This window comes from Lynx rufus, unplaced genomic scaffold, assembly GCF_022079265.1.
Source record: "Lynx rufus isolate CCGP_SWC_20201006 ecotype Redwood Valley unplaced genomic scaffold, mLynRuf1.p SCAF_2, whole genome shotgun sequence".
NCBI classification, from domain to species: Eukaryota; Metazoa; Chordata; class Mammalia; order Carnivora; family Felidae; genus Lynx; species Lynx rufus.
Window position 1 is genome coordinate 47,822,828 of NW_025814834.1, and position 17,338 is coordinate 47,840,165.

At 35.3% G+C, this 17,338-nt stretch overlaps 1 protein-coding gene across 1 annotated transcript in view; it reads right to left on the minus strand.

The window, feature by feature from the left end:
* Nucleotides 1-17,338, minus strand: part of ITGAV (integrin subunit alpha V) — a 91,160-nt gene that overhangs the window by 16,382 nt on the left and 57,440 nt on the right. Inside the window, exons 13-19 of the mRNA XM_047084652.1 lie at nt 13,782-13,973; nt 11,500-11,545; nt 10,032-10,139; nt 8,214-8,272; nt 6,556-6,710; nt 4,705-4,842; nt 753-820 (exon numbers count right to left, since the gene is read on the minus strand). Coding sequence (XP_046940608.1) covers nt 753-820; nt 4,705-4,842; nt 6,556-6,710; nt 8,214-8,272; nt 10,032-10,139; nt 11,500-11,545; nt 13,782-13,973 — 766 coding nt within the window. The remainder of the gene's footprint in view (nt 1-752; nt 821-4,704; nt 4,843-6,555; nt 6,711-8,213; nt 8,273-10,031; nt 10,140-11,499; nt 11,546-13,781; nt 13,974-17,338) is intronic.

Consider the following 17,338-nt stretch of genomic DNA (forward strand, 5'->3'; position numbering starts at 1 on the left):
TAATCAGAGGGGCATCTGGGTGCTCAGTTGGTTGAGCATCTGACTTCGGCTCAGGTAGATCTCATGGTTCGTGAGTTCGAACCCCGCATCAATTGGGCTCACTGCTGTCAGTGCAGAGCCTCCTCAGATCCTCTGTCCTCCTCTCTCTCTACCCCTCCCCTGCTCACACTCTCAGTCTCTTTCTCTCTCTCTCTCAAAAATAAAATAAAACTTTTTTTAATGTTTGTTTACTTTTGAGAGAGATACACAGAGTGCAAGTGGGGGAGGGGCAGAGAGAGGGAAGGAGATACAGAATCTGAAACAGGCTCCAGGCTCTGAGCTGTCAGTATGAACTGAGAGATCATGACCTGAGTTGAAGTCAGATGCTTAACCTACTGAGCCACCCAGGTGCCCCCAAAATAAAATAAAACATTTAGAAATGTAATAATTTTTTTTTTTACTAATAATCAGAATCCTTTAGTTAACAGGGTATTTACAATGAAATATATGTTTAAGAAGATATACTGCTACCTTGTAACACTTCTCATGCTGAATGGAAATACATCTGTCAACCAAGGCAAGTAGTGAAAACAGTGCATATCTTTTTAAAGTTCAATACTGATAGTTTTACTATAAAAGAAAATCATGAATTATCCTTCAACATAACTAGTTCATGTTAAAATATAGAATAGGATATTCTATATTTGGATGGAAGAGTGTGTCTTCCATTTAAATTTCTTGTTAGGCTCTTTATTGTTTGGAGTAACACTTACCTATCTACAGAAACTTCCAACTTGGGTTTGCAGACATTGTCTTCCCCACAGTCAAGCAAAATATGGGCCTAGAAAAAAGCATTTTATTTTTTCTATGTGAAAAAACACCAATACAGGATACATCTGCAGTGTAGATCAATATACGTGGATGTATGTGAATATACACATACACACATATATTTATATACACTCATCAAGTTATTTGCATAAAAGGTGTCATGGCTGCTTATTTTTAAACAGGTCGGTGTAGGTAGTCAAAAATGAAAAAGAAGAAAAACATTCATAGGATATAATACAATTAGTTGGAACCTTTCAGTTCTATCTCAACTTAAGCTGTTATGGTGTGGGAATGAAGTGTCGTGTAGAGAGAAAGTAACAGTCAAGAAGTGAGGATTCAAAAAAATGAGAAAGAAATGAAGATTCAGCGTGAACCTGCTGCTACTAGCTAACTTGTGTGATCGTGGGCAAAACAAATTTCCCTTTTAGAACTTCTTATTGCAGACTATGCCTCTGCCAGCATCCTGGAAATATGGGGGCAGAGTGTCAAAGAATAAGGAGCTACGGGTGCATGGCAGCAATTCTGACAGGCAGATCAAAGGGAACAGAAACTGGACAAAATGAGGCCAGAATATGTGTGGCCACTTGGAAGGAGGTGAAGGAGAAGGGACTAGAAGCACTGAAGCCAATCCAGAGGGGTGACATAAGCAAAAACTGAATTTTCTCCTTTCAGATCTGGCTGTGAGAGTGTGGAGGCTAGAGCGGTACGGAACGGTACGGAACACCCAAAAGACAAAAACAGTGGGAAGTAGCAGAAGAGACTGGGTAGAGTGTGAATGAAGGAAATACAAAAACTGTAAAAAGAAGAAAGAGAAAAAGATGAAGCCATTCTTGGTTTGTCTAGTGTTAATATTCAAAGAGCTTCAAGCCCAGGGGCAGACAAAAAGAAGAGAGAAAATGACTTAAAGGGGGAAAATAAGGAGAGGCTTCCTCTTCCAAGTCACAAGGGATAAACAGCCACACAGAATAAAATTACATGATACAGATCTTAACTGCCAATTTAATTGGAATGAAACAACAATATACGTGAATTAATTAAATGACACAGACGTAAGCAACTGCTATGCGCTTCAACAAAGGGGAAAAAGGGGAAGGGCTGGGACTATTACAAGAACTTTGTGGTGATTCCATAAGTCATACCAGATACAGTCATTGCCAAACTCGTTTAGGAATAAAAAGTAGATTTTGTAGATAATAACAGTAACTAGTGATATGGTGAGTATTAAGAGACCCAGTCAAAATGATGAGTATGTTAGGTTTGGAATAAGAAATATGTATGAAATATTAATAATACTGTGGCAAAGGGATATTTGCCTAACTGCTACCATACACTGAAGAGAAAGGATTTAGCTGGCATTGGTGTAACCACAGTATTAAAGCTATTAGAAAAATAAGTTTCAGAAATGGAAAAGCACACAGCAATGTCTTCCATTCATAGGGAACTAAATCTCTCTATATTTAACATCTTGCACAGGGTAAGAACTTAATCTACATTTGCACAAATAAATGGAGGGCAGGAAAAAAAAAGCCACTCTTCCTACAGAAAGCACCCTGGTCTCTTAACTGCAAAGGATTAGGCTACAGAGAGGGAAACTCAACAGCTGCCCTGTCCATTTCAATAGCCACCAGTGAGCCACATGTGGCCTCTGAGCACTTGAAAGGGGTCTCGGGGTAGCTGAGAATTGATTTTCAAATTTTATTCAATTTTAATTAATTTAAATTTAAATTTAAAAACTGATACTTAATTCCATTACTGTTAGTAATGTTAAACTGGAAAACTGTTAGTATGTTAAAACAACTTGGGTATGTGAATCTACTTCTTCAACTATAAACCATATGAATTCCAAATACAGAAAAAATATTTAGCATCCGAATTGAGATGTGCTATAATCATATAATACATTCTGGATTTTGAAGACAGCAAAAAATAGAATATAAAATATTTCACTAACAATTTTTAAATGGATTATGTGCTGGAATGACAATAACTTGGATATTGTTATGGGCTGATCTGTGTCCCCCCCCAAAATTCACATGCTGAAGTCCTGAATGTGATTTTACCTGGAGATACGGTATTTAAAGAGGTAATTAACATAAAATGATACCATCAGGGTGGACCCTAATGCAACACAATGTATAAGGAGATTGGGACAAGACACACGCAGAGGGAAGACCGTGTAAAGACGAAAGGAGAAGGTAACCATTTATAAGCTGATGAGAGAGGCCTCAGAAGAAACCAACCCTGCCAGACACCTTGGTCTCAGACTTTAAGCCTCTAGAACCATCAGAAAATAAATTTCTATTGTTTAAAACAAGCCACCCAATCTGTGGTTTTTCATGACAGCAGTGCTAGCAAACTTTATATTACTAAGTTTAATTGCACCTGTTTTCTACCTTAAGAAAATGTTGCCAACTAGCAAATTTAAAACCACAAATGTGGCTCATGTTAATATTTGTATGGAACAGCAGTACTCTATGGAGAAAGTGTGGTAAAACAAGTCTGTAATATGACCAGTGAAATGAAGGACCCATCTTAGAAAGAAGTAAATAATGGGAACAAAGGATGGATAATTAACATAGAAACAAGATTATATAATAAAGCTAAGCATGCATAGAGAGCACGCCTCTCTTGTATATACAGGCACTGTTGAAACATACGGAGGACGCAAAGGACACAACAATGAAGGAGAGCAGGAAGAGAAGGAAAGGAAGCTAACTATTATTATTAAAGTTATTATTTCCCTCCAAGGGTTTTCAAAAGTTATCCTACTTACTTAGGTAACTTTAAAACTGGATTGGTACTAAAGAGACTGGTGATCTCAGTAAGCTACTCAAAAGTAATGTTAACGCTAACAATTCTATAATTATAAAGAGAAAATAATCATAACTCCTATATCAAAACACATAATGTAAAAGGTCAAGTCACAACTTTTTCAAAAAGTATAAAACGGAATGACAGATCCTAAAAGGCTCAGATGTTCATTATTAAATTGTTAATTAACAAAATACTGTATATCCATTAAAAATAAGAAATATACACAATATGAACTAATAAAGAACTACATTTTCAAGTTCTATTATTGCTGGTGGCAGAAAGTATATATATACATTATATATGATACAATGTGTACAAAGTAAAAAATATAAATTGTTAAAATATAAAAATAATTGTTAAAATATAAAATATAATAAAAATAAATATAAATATATAAAAATTGTTAAATAATAAAGACTTAAAATATATTTTAATTCGCTTTATGTTGCCTTACACAGTCTTCTCAAATTACAAATAAAAAAAAAGCATGAGACCTTAGTAACTTAGACAAAGAAGATATAACAATCTAAATTTAGGGTAAAGTATTCTGTGGGAGTAGAACTACTAATCTAACAGTATAAACATGCAATAAAAAAAGCGGAAGAAATAGGAAATGCAATATCTGAATACATGGGTTTTACACAGGACTTTCTTAAAAATATTGTAATATAGTCTTTAAGAAATTTTGTTTGATTTGATGAAAAGAATGACTTCCATACTACATATACATATGTGTATACATATGCTATTTTTCACAATTAAAATGTAAATCAGAGAAAACATAGATATAAAACTTATTCAGCAAAATACTAAAATAGTATGTAAATACATTGGCACTTTGTTTTCCTTGAACTATTTTACTGTTTTATGAATATGACCCTGTCTTTCTCTACATATAACTAAGTTCTGAGTGGCTTGAAATATCTCTGACCTGAAAATTCAGGTAACTTCCCCTCTGACTTTGACTAGAAACCAACATTTAAAAAGCAATCCCTTATGATATTTAAAAATATGAAGTGTAAGACTTTAAAAAAATTAAAGTATAAAATTAGTGATAAGTGGAGATAGTACATACAGTACCTGTCGACTAATGTTGGCAGGAGTGAACTGGTTAAGGATAGGTTGCAAGCCTGTCACATCAGCAGCTGTTCTGTAATCCAACCGATACTCCATAAAAACAGTAATCGGAGTGAGTTTGTCTCTAAATTCAGATTCATCCTAGAAACAGAAAAGCTTCCAATCAATGATAACATCAGTCTACGACATCAAAGTATCTGGAAAAATCTGTAAGTGTACAGTACAAAGGCAGCCATGTTCGACCTTGATCCAGTTCTACCAAAACTCTGAAAAACTAAAATTATATAAAAGTAAGAATAGAATGTCCAAAAAGACTGGTTATTCAGCAAGGATGCTTAATCAATTTTTGTTTATAATACTTGATTCATACAAAAATATACGAGGGCATGTTAATAAAATAGGCACTCCACAGCCAACAGAATTAGAACATTACTAATAATTTTTCTAAGTTTATTTACTTATTTTGAGACAGAGAGGATGAGAAAGGAGGGAGAGAATCCCAGGCAGGCTCCACATGGCCAGTGCAGAGCCCAACACAGGGATCAAATCCATAAACCAGGAGATCATGACCTGAGCCGAAACGAAGGGTCGCATGCTTAACTGCCTGAGCCACCCAAGGTGCCCGAAATATTACCAATAATTTTTAAGTTACCCATGTACTCCCTTCTCATTTCTTCCCTCGGCCTTTCTTCTCAGAGGTAACCACCATTCTAAATTTTAAGTACACCATTCTCGTTTATTTTCAGTAGTTTTACTACACTGTATATGTCCTTAAACAGGATGTTCTTCTGTTTGCTTTTCCTTTTTTGTTCATTTAAAAGTGAGGTCATGTGCATTTTTCTGTAACTTGCTTTCTTTTTCATAATTTTTTTTAATGTTTTTATTTATTTTTGACAGAGAGAGAGAGACAGAGCATGAGCGGGGGAGGAGCAGAGAGAGGAGGAGATACAGAATTCGAAGCAGGCTCCAGGCTCTAAGCTGTCAGCACAGAGCCTGACACGGGGCTTGAACTCACGAACCGTGAGATCATGACCTGGGCCGAAGTCGGACATTTAACTGACTGAGCCACCCAGGCACCCCTCTGTAATGTGCTTTCTATTCAACATTCTTGTTAAGGTTTATCCATCCTGTTGCAAGTAGCTGAGGTTAATTTTTACTGTTGAGTAATATTCATCATATGATAATAAAACCATAATGTAGTTATCTATTCTCCTATCAAAGGTTATTTGGATTGTTTTTGGTTTTGCTTTTACCAAAAAAACAATGAATATATATAGATATATTCACATATACGTGTGTGTGTGTGTGTGTGTGTGTGTGTGTGTGTGTGTGTGTGGGTGTGCGTGTGTGTATTCTTCTATATAATGGCAAGTAGGAGGCTCAAGTCAGACCCCTGGCTTGCAAAAGTCCCAGGTGAGTCTGAATTCCTGTGCCAGTGGTATCCGCAATTACTGTTCATCCTTCCCCAGACACTCTGGCTCACGTATTTGCACACAAGTCACAAGTCAAATTTTGCCAATGTAGTTTTTTAACTGATTTTTTATTTTTATTTTTTTGGACCGTGGAGATTTATTTTATGTTTTGAGAGTCTAGCAACATTTAAGAAATAGGTTTGCTATAATTTATTCCGTAGCAATGTCGCAGAAAGACCAGTTGAAATATCCAGTTTGTCAGGAACAAAAATCCATTACTCAGGTTTGATACATTAAAAAGCTAAACTTCCTCAAGTGTATTCTTCTGTGTTTTCCTTTTGATTTAATACCCAAAAATTCACACAAAGTGAGAGTCATTTAGATGAAAAGGAAAAAAATTAGTAAAAAGTAAAAGACGATGAAGGAGAAAAGTATCTCTTACCCGCAGATATGCTATTAGTTCCTCACACTGCATCTGTCCCCCCCTTGAAATAGTCATGTTCTTGGAGTGACCTGGGGACCGGTTATGGAGAAATAGTGCTCGTCGAATTGCTCCTTTTTGCTTGAGTTTATCCAAAAGAAGCTCCACCTGGAAATCTATACAAAGGATTTATAACTAATATAATCGTTATGAACACCTATCTGTCCTAGATAGCTAGAGTTTTCATGTAAACAAAGATATTTATTCCTGAAGAAGCAATTTCCTTGTAATTCACTAAAAATGTGTATACATTGTAGTGAGACTACAACATATTAATCCTGAATATTTGCTAATTAATAATCCAACTATCCCCAAAGTAAAGCCACATATTAATTCATACAATAGATAATGATGGTAGTAAAATAACTATCAGATGCAAGGGGAATTTTTTCTTTTAATTTAGGCCGAGAGGAAGAAGTTCAGAGCACGAAATATATGTGAATTACGACTCCCGCCATTAACACAAGTAGCAGCAATTTCCCACTGACTGCGATTAATATTTACTAATATGCACCCATATTATTCTATTAAACACTATGACAAATAAACAGTTTGAATTACCTGCAACTACTACTTTTAATGAAGCTACCATATCAGACTGTCAGATAAATATGTCCCTCGTGAAGCAGGTGACCTAATATAGTTGACTAGATCAAGAATTCTATTAAAGCAAACATGCAACCAATAGTCTGAAGCACGGTGTTAGGGTGACTTCCTTCTAAGATTCAGCTCTTCTTTAAGTAGTTTTTTCAACGTTAAAACCAAGTTTCTAAGTTTCTCTAAATGTTGAACCTCATGTTAACTTTGGGTTAAAACGCAGGGTGATTTTGCTTCCAATTCTGTTCTACCCACCCACACCACTCTCCTTGTGTCTCTCAAACACACTAAGCATGCTCTTGACTCAGGCCTCTTGAAATTGCCATTTCCTCTGTGCAAAATACCCCTCCAGACATTCCCTACAGGTCTTTAGTCATCTTCCAGGGACCCCACCTTGCCACTCTATGTGAACTTCCATGCACACACACACCCAGCAAACTCAGTCCTCTTCCTCTGCTTTGCGGTGGCTTCTCAGCACTTGTCACTAACAATGACCAATCTTGGCTACAATTACTTAGCTCTCCTGCCTTGCTCTCTGGACCATATAAACCATATGTTGGAAAGGAAGAGTCAAGTTAGGTATTTGCCGTGTGGGTAAATTGGATGGCCCAAACTTTTTCTCTGTCTTCCACTATATCTAAAGCATTTCTGCTGTTTAGATTGCTGGGGGTTTCTCTGAGACATAAAATATGAACTTTTCAGTAGATCATCTATTTATAAACAATGATACCTATTTCCCCTAGAATTCATTTATCTCTCATTGGTAAGTGTTTAACTTTCTGAAGGCCATCTTTACCATTCAATGGGCTATTCTGTTCACAATGTCAACAAATAAATATGTATTTATATCTGAATTAAGAGTCAACAAGGTAATCATGTTGCAATGCTAGGTGCCTTTAAGCATACATATCCAAATAAAGAACAACGATAACAACTATTTGAGTAACTATTCAAATATCCTGAAACATTTTTAAGTGCTGTATATGCAGAATCATTCTGTAATTTTTCCATAGAATACTTACTAATTTTCGTGGGAAGTGCTCCTTTGCCATCTGCCTTTAAGCAGAACTTGACATTAAAACTGTAGAGAAATAAAAATATATACAAATCCTGTAATCCAGTTTAAACATATTGCTGAGTATCACCCCCAAATCTCATATTTCTAATGCACAGTTTATATAGTGAAGCCTTTTATATCTTTCTTCATGTCATAATAACATTCTTGAAACATGAAACACAAAATACACAGAATGTCCTAACTCATCCTTCAGTAATTTAAGCACCTTTCCTTTCATGGTATCTTCATTTCAAAAAAAAAAAAAAAAGAATCTCTGAACTTCCTCTCAAGTTTATAGAACCTGTTGATAAATCTAAGTGAGAGAAAGGATGGGCCAGACGTAAAATAATCTCATTTTTTTTTTTTTTTAAAAGCCCGCACCAAGCTTCCTTTAATTAGAAAGCTCCTCTAGAACAGTGTTCTTCATGATTTCTTAATGGGTCATGAAATCAGTTCAGTGGGTTGTGTCAACCAATATCTTAAAAAAATAAATCAAATAAATAAAGCTGACTGAAGGGTTTCATGGAACTTTTGTTTTAATTACACACATGTATTTACTGGATTATGATGCAAAATGTATTTCATACAATGTGCCATAACCAAAAAGATACAAAAGCTACTGCTCTGGTTAGTATATTCAAAGCTTTACAGTTATTAGCATACTTTTAAATATATTACTAGCAATTTCACAGGGGCAGGCAGGGTGATTGAAGGGAAGGCCATAAAACTTAAAGCTAAAATCTTGAAAACTTCACTGCCAATCAATATAAGATAAAATGTTACTAAATTTTTAATGCAATCCAATGAAAGAAATAAAATTTTGAAAAATGTTTTCTAATAACTATAACAATTTGAAGACAAAATCAGAATTATTTTTTCATTAGCCTCTTAGAAGTAAAATTTTCCCAGCTTCTAATCATTCCTCACTGCATCTGTAAAAGTTGTTTGATTTTTGAGTAACCAAGGAAGTTAAAGAACAGTGTTCCCCAAAGTGAGGTACTCTTGGTGATTTTACTAGTATATGGGCCAAGGTTTTTCTTAATTTTATATTTATTTTGACATGTATGAGAAAGGTACTGGGGTTTCTCCATATTATTTTAAATATTTTTAAGTAAAACATGAATTGATTTAAAGAAAAAAATTATTTTAATTATAAATACAGGTAGAATGAAAGTATAGCAAAAATCATACACTAGCAAAAAATAGCATACAAATAATGAAGACTTGAGAAACACTGGACTAGAGAAGAATTCTGATATTAAACTTACAAAAAATTATATTTTTCTTTAGAAACTAGTTAGGGGACAAGTAGAAGAACAAGAAGAATATTATATTGGTAATATACTACTTATAGATTTAATATTATTTAACATTTAATAATATTTCATAATAATAATTAAATAATGTATTTTTCATACAACTATTCACAGATATTAAATCTGGAAAAGATCATCTCCTTTAAAAATAAAAATGTTCATGGGTCTGTTTAGAATCAAATAATAAATGAGTTCCGAGATCTTATTAGCTTTTTCGTCTTTTTTAAATATATTCATTGAGCATGCATCATTTTTTTTAATGAAGTTTATAGTAGTTTGTAGCATATTTTTAGAGCCTTCTACATATCTACTCTGGAACAACATTTCTATAATCCAATCTATGAAAAGAGAGTAATACACATAGAAACTGTTCTGCAATATTTCAGCCCCCCCTTCATTTTCAATTGTTTTCATAATGACTGTACCAATAATCACAATAGTAAATATTATTAAACTAATGCCCTTACCAGGAAACTTTGAGATCTGTCCCAGGCAATGGGCAGGTTTTATTGTCTTGATTTAAAATGCTAGGGTACACTTCAAGGCCAGCATTTACAGTTATAACTGGTCTGGCCCTGGTTTAAAAAAAAAAAGAAGAAAGAAAGAAAAAGAAAAGAAAGCAAAAAGTTATTTACAATATTAGATTGATCTAGGCATTTTAGGTTTACATTTTTTGTATATATAACAACGTTTTCTAAAGCATTGTTTATAACAGCAAAAGGAATAAAAACAATCTAAACACAGAATGACAAACTGTCCCTGTTTGCTGAAGACCATCCTGACTTTAGCAGTGACAGTCCCACATCCTGGTAAATCCCGCAGTTCCAGGCAAAGCGGGACAAGTGGCCATCCTATCTGAACTCAGTCCACGAAAGCAGAATGGTTAACCACGTTGTGGGGTATCTACCTAACGCAATGCAATACAGTAGGGGAAATGAGTGACATAAATCCATCTGTGTGGATACGAGATGATCTCTAAGATATATCCAATATAATTTTTATATGACAGGAAAAAAACCCACCATGTACAAAGGATGCATACGCAAACACATACACATAATTTTTTAATGTACAGAATAATTCTGGTAGGGTATACTCATAAACTAGTAACTGGCATGAAAGGAAGTATGTTATTTTTGTTTATGTCCTTTCTGATTGAGTTTTTACTACATGCATTTTATTATATGTATTACCTTTTAATAGCAATTTTAAAAACTGAAATAATAAATTAAAATAAATAGTTTTCCAAAGTTCAGATGTACAGGTTTAAGCCCTGTATAAAAATATAGTAGGCTCACGGCACTGTGCCTACTCAGTCATGATAAATGATTGGGCACAAGTGGCCCCAAGAGCCACAATCAAGTTGACCCAACATAAATTCCATTACACAGAACTCAGGTTAGTTATTCTGGCATGTATAAACATAGCCCATAAAAGTGTAAGCATCTTCATCTACTTGGGATGCCAGATGATAGTCTAAAGCATGAGGAATTGATTAAATATAGAGAATAACTGAGAATATGGATGAAGCTGAGAAATACAGGTTATGTGGATTTATATATATTGCTCTAATAAAAATATTGATTTGGGAAGTCATTACATACTGCCCTGTGGTCACAGAATGCTGTGGCATAAACATCAAGTTAACTTCTTGCCTTTTAGAGGAAAATGTAAACTCATATAAATTTTAAAGAGAGAATTAAAACACAGAAGAACATCTTTGAACATAATTTAAAGAACAAAGAGAGAAAATTCTGAATGCGTTTCTAAATTAAAAAATCTACACCTTCTTCTGCTTTGGGATTTCCTTGTATAAATGCTGACTGAGCAAGGCTTGACTAGAAAGAACAAATTTTATCATTACTTCAAGAAAATTAAACTGAAATTCAAACAGTGGTAATATTCCTATATTACAGGATATGGAAACGTGCTCACCTGTATAATACAGCTCTATCTACACCAAAAGCTCCTACAATTAAGTCTTAAAAGAGAGTAGAAAAACATGTAAATAATAATAATAATAATTTTTTTAATTCATATACCATTCTATAAAACTTTCAGTGCATGTGATAAAGATTTAGACATAGTCTCAAAACTATTCTTCATTAAATGGTTGTAAGATAGTATCTCAAAGGCAAAAACATATGAAAACTCTAAATAAGGTATCAAATGGCATACACTCCACATAAAACTAATCTTTCATCCAGGGAGACAAGAATATTTTTAATGGATACTTTGTAAAGATGAGAATCTTTTTAAAGGGTACTTTATAAAAATTAGCAATAATAAGGAACTGTATATCACCCAAATGCATATACCCCTCAAAGGAAAAAGTTTTATAAGTGCCTGTGGATTTTACAATTTCATTGCAAAATTTCATTACAAGTCTAAATTTCATTATAAATTTTTCCCTTTGTTACAAAAACAAAACAAAACAAAGCACATTACATATACATAGAATACTTAGAAGGACAGCAGATAGCATTCAAATTAACAAGAACAGAATGCATTAATTTTTATATGCAGCTGGTACAATGGGTTCGTGATTAAGAAAATATGAAATAAGAGCTCTATTTCACAATATACCCAAGGTAAATCTGAGGAAACCCTTTCTAAGCAGACAAGTACATAAGGAACCATAAAGATGGGTAGATTGGATTACCTAAAAATTAAGAACTTCTTTATGCCCAAAAAGCAAATACTACAAACTGAGATGTGTGTGTGTGTGTGTGTGTGTGTGTGTGTGTGTGCGCGCGCGCGTGTTAAGGGGTTACTATCCACAATATTTAAGACACTGTCCTAAGGAAAAAAAAAAAGAAAGGAAACCAGCATCCCAATAGAAACAGAGCAAAAAAAAAAAAGTAAAAAGGGAATTCACAAAAGTAAATACATATAAACAAAAATGCTTACCCTCCCTGATAATTAAAAACTATAAAGTAGAACAAAGTAACATTTCTACCTATCATATAGTTTAATATTATTTTTACAAAAACAACAGATGACCCTCAGTGTAGGCACCCATGTGGGTAAATGATTGCTCATTCTGGTGAATGCTTAAATAGAGCTGCAAAACCTTCTTTTTGAGGGAATGGGATTATAATTTGATGACATGTATCAACAGATTTTTTTTTTTTTAAAGTGCCGTGTCTTTGACAGAGCAATTCTAGAATTTTGTCCTAAGGAAATAATCAGAGGTATGCACCAGAATTATATGCAAGGATATAAATGCCCAAAAATAAACTTAAGTAAGATCTGATACGAATTTTGATAGAATGGGAAAAATATAATTCATATTTAGAAGAATAATCAGCAATATGGGGAAACATTTCTGATACTTTGAGTGAATAAAAAAATATGCTATTAACAGTGCCTAAAGTATAATTCTGTTTTGTTAAAGAACTATATATGAATGCATTGAAAAAATGATTGAAAGATATTCTTTGCTGTATTTTCTAAAAGTTCTATAACAAATATATTGCATTTATAACCAAAAATCTCCTGAAATAACAGTAACAGACAAGAATCACATTCCTGTCCTATTTCCAAAAGCACTTCAACACACTTGTATATTGGGCTCATACGAACTGTTTCAATAATAAAGGTAAATCAAATCTTCTGCATTATATCTCATTTAAAGAATGGACCCATTATGACCAGATCCGTTATAATACTCCAAAGTATATAATTGCTAGAAAAAGGCCTCTGTTCCTGTCCTGGTTCAAACCAAAAGGCAACCTCAGGCAAATTACCTTTCTCAATCTTTTCTCATCCCTAAAAATGGCATAATAACAACCTAAGCTAGCCTATATGCTTCACCAGCCTTACTGGGAGAATTAAATGAGATAATGTATCTTTTAACAATCACAATGATTAGTCAAGTCCATAAAAATGTTAGATGATTAAAAAATACAGGAGACACTTAAAATGCTAGAATGAACCTTCAAAGTTTTGTCTGACATTTCATTACAGAGTTCAGGACAAAAAAAGAAGAAACTCAGAGTATATGTTTTATATTGGAAGCTCCCAGGAAATACAGCTGTCTTTGTCTCATATCCCCTTCGGTGATGAGAACAGTGCCTTAAAGAACATAGCAGGGGTATGAACAATAACTGAAGTATTGAACTGAAATAACTTATGACGTAAATCAAGAGAGCAATAACAAACTATTCGCTATTAGGACTGAACAACCTAAGAAATATGTATTTCTAGGAAAGCACCTGGATATCCATTTCTGTCTATATCCGTGGCTCCTTTCATTGAATAGCCAAAGCTTGGTGGCATGCTTCGAGCAGCCCACTTCCCTTCAAGGATTTGAGACGGTACTGCATTCAAGCCTGTTAATCTTCCATTGAAAATATAAACAATTCCTTTTTTATCTTCACCCCCATAGGGAGCAGCAATGGCAATATCTGTGGGAAGGAAGGAAGGGAGGGGGAAGATTGGAGAGAAACAAGAAGGAAGAGAAGGAGGAGGAGGAGGAAGGGAGAAGGAAAGGAGAGGAGGAGAGCAAGGGCAGAGAGAGGGAAGTCTTAGTATTACTATTTATATGGCAAAGATCTTAATGCAGTTATCTTCCTTTCAAAAGTTCCCCTTACAGCACTTTGCTTTTAGGGAAGATCTACATTAGTACCTGTTTTTGCCAACTGAAAAAAATCTGAAGAGGATTCGCTTTTACAAAGAAAAGCAAAACTAGCATTCAGCGTTTGTTTTACAATGAACCGATCTAAGAGTTGCCTGCTCCCCGAGCAGCAGGAGGGGCACCCTGAGCTCCTTCCCTGGGAACCACAGCCAACTTCTCAGCATCAAGCTGCCTGTAGCGCTCAACGGTGCCTGTGAGCATCTATGCTTTATCTCAACTTATTCTTTGCATCCATTAGCAAGATGTGTCCTAAGGTATCACAAAACCCTGAGAGTGGTTCCTTTTTGGGTCTGGGAAATTTGGGGGGTTTGGAAAAATTTTCCATATACATCACATTAATGATAATTGCTTCTTCACTTGAATACCACTTCTGCTAATGAAAGTTTTCATGGGAAGACTCCACTTTCGGACAGCAGGGCGAAACCTGTATTCATACAACCCACTTACCACAATAAATACTGATTCAAAGTTTAGCAGAATACTCTTTATTCCAAAGCAACGATCTAATTCAAGGAGATTCAAGCAAAACTATGTCGAAATGACATTAACTTGGAGCCAGATATTCTGGGTATGACCTTGAACAAATCACTTAACCTTTCTGGACCTCAAAATACTTCATCCTTAAAATGGAAGGGGGGGGGACACGTCAAAAGATTCATCTAAGGTTCATTCCAGCTCTCAAAACTCTAATTTAGGTGGGCATGGTTTTTGTTTTTTGAAACTGCAGTCTGGCTCAGAAATTTGAAAGTTATGACTTCATCTCCATCTTGCTCAACTTATATTAAGATAACACAAGCAAATAAGAAGTTTGAAATTCTTCCAAAAAAGAAAAAAGAGAGAAAAATGGTCACTATAACCTTTTGAAACTCTGAAATACATTACAAATATGCTCACTTCCCTGTCTCTGCTGGTACTATCCTAGACAAGCCATTCTCATCCTTTCCCTGGAGCCCTAAAGCAGCCTGAGTGGCTCCCACTTCTGTTCTTGCCCCTAAAATCCACTCTCCTCAAAACGGCCAAAGGTTAATATTGCCACCTTCGTTCTTAAAATCCTTCATTTCCCAAAGCATTTAAACACTACCTGATTTGTGTAGTCATTCCACCAGTGCTCCCCACCCTCCCCTACCACCCCAGTTCTAGCCCTCACTCACCCTTCCTATCAATCCTGACCTTTTCCTCTGTTCCTTAAACACACCAAGCTAGTACCCATGTTTGGATTTACACTTGCTGCTTCCTGTGCCTTAACAGCTCTTGCTCCAGGGCTTTTCAAGCTCTGCTCCTTCTGTTTATCCAAATCATAGATCAAATGTCATCGTATCAGAGAGGTTCTTTTTCCCTGACAACAAAGTCATGCACTCTCCCTTCTCACTTACACTGTCTAGGCACTATCACATTAACCTGCCTTTTTTTGTTTTAACCCACAGCGTTTATCACTACCTGAATTTCCCCCATTATGTATTTACTTTGTGGGTCTTCCATGAAACATAGGCTTCACAAGAGCAAGGATGTGTCCATCTTGCCTGTGACAGCCACTATGAGCCAGTCATTCCAAACTGCCTCACTTATACCTTCCCATACACAAACTGCTTCCAGCCTCCTTGATGCTGCATCTCCTGAGACACCAGACACCTTGATCACTTATCTTTTTTTTTTTTTTTTTTTGCATTTATTTATTTTTGGGACAGAGAGAGACAGAGCATGAACGGGGGAGGGGCAGAGAGAGAGGGAGACACAGAATCGGAAACAGGCTCCAGGCTCTGAGCCATCAGCCCAGAGCCTGACGCGGGGCTCGAACTCACGGACCGTGAGATCGTGACCTGGCTGAAGTCGGACGCTTAACCGACTGCGCCACCCAGGCGCCCCTTGATCACTTATCTTTAATGTAAGAGCATTATGCCCAGCATTATCCCAAACACGGTGCTGATTGCCTTCTAATGTTTACATAAAAGTTGCCCCTATTGATGCTAAATTCCTTAAGGACATGGATGGGCTCTAATTTATCCTGTCATTTTTAGCACTTGGAATAGGGCATGGTGTGCAGTAAGGACCAACTAAGAATTTGTTATTCTTCAAAAAAACAGTAGTATTTAAGTTAAATAAGAGTCCTTCTTTTTTCTTTTTTAAGTTTCAAAGGTCGGCATAACTTCTAAATTGACACAGGCATTAAGAACGCATTTATCAAAGCACCTGGGTGGCTCAGTTGGTTGAGCGTCCGACTTTAGCTCAGGTCATGATCTCACGGCTTGTAAGTTCGAGCCCCGTGTTGGGCTCTGTGCTGACAACTCGGAGCCTGAAGCCTGCTTCGGATTCTGTGTCTCCCTCTCTCTCTGCCCCTCCCCACACATGCTCTGTCTCTGTCTCTCAAAAATAAGTAAACGTCAAAAAAATTTTTTTAAATATATATTTATCAAAATATAATTTCCCAACAGAAGACAACTCTAGTGTTGAAAAGCCATTTAACAAAAATTATCTTTAACTTTTCTAAACTTCTCATTATTTTATATATCCTAATTATCTTCTTGTTTTCTTGGCTGGCATCTGTCCAGTCTGGAAAGCCCTACTTTTTCACACAACTGATTTCTTCCTTTAATCATTTTAGTTGCTCTTTTCTGTGTTTTTTTCCCCTCTTTCTGGAGGAGTATTGACAAAAACTGCACCTTATACATAACGTATACAAAACATAACTTCACTGTTTTGTTTTCAGTGTCCCTCTTAATGATACCTAAGGTTTTCATAGTGGGTGTAGGTAGAAATGGGGGAATATAGGATGAACAGCTTAACAAAGGGTTAATGTCATCAGGCTTACACAAAGAAAAGATCCAGGTTATAACTAACAGTTCATATTATATATATAAAATATAGATACATATAAACTGTAAGTATATATAAATAGTTGCATAAATACAGATCAGATCATTTTCCACTCAAGATACCATCATTCACAAGCCACTATTTGAGGCAATAAGACTCCAGGAGAAACTTGGGGAGAACAAAATCATCCTTTCTGGTATCCATTTCTAGAAGTAAAATCTGTTTGTCAAATCTCTGTAAAACTTCATTATTTTTTTATCTGTTGTTTATAATTATTGTATTCACTGGTAACACAGTTTGATAAAAATGTAGAAAATGGAATGA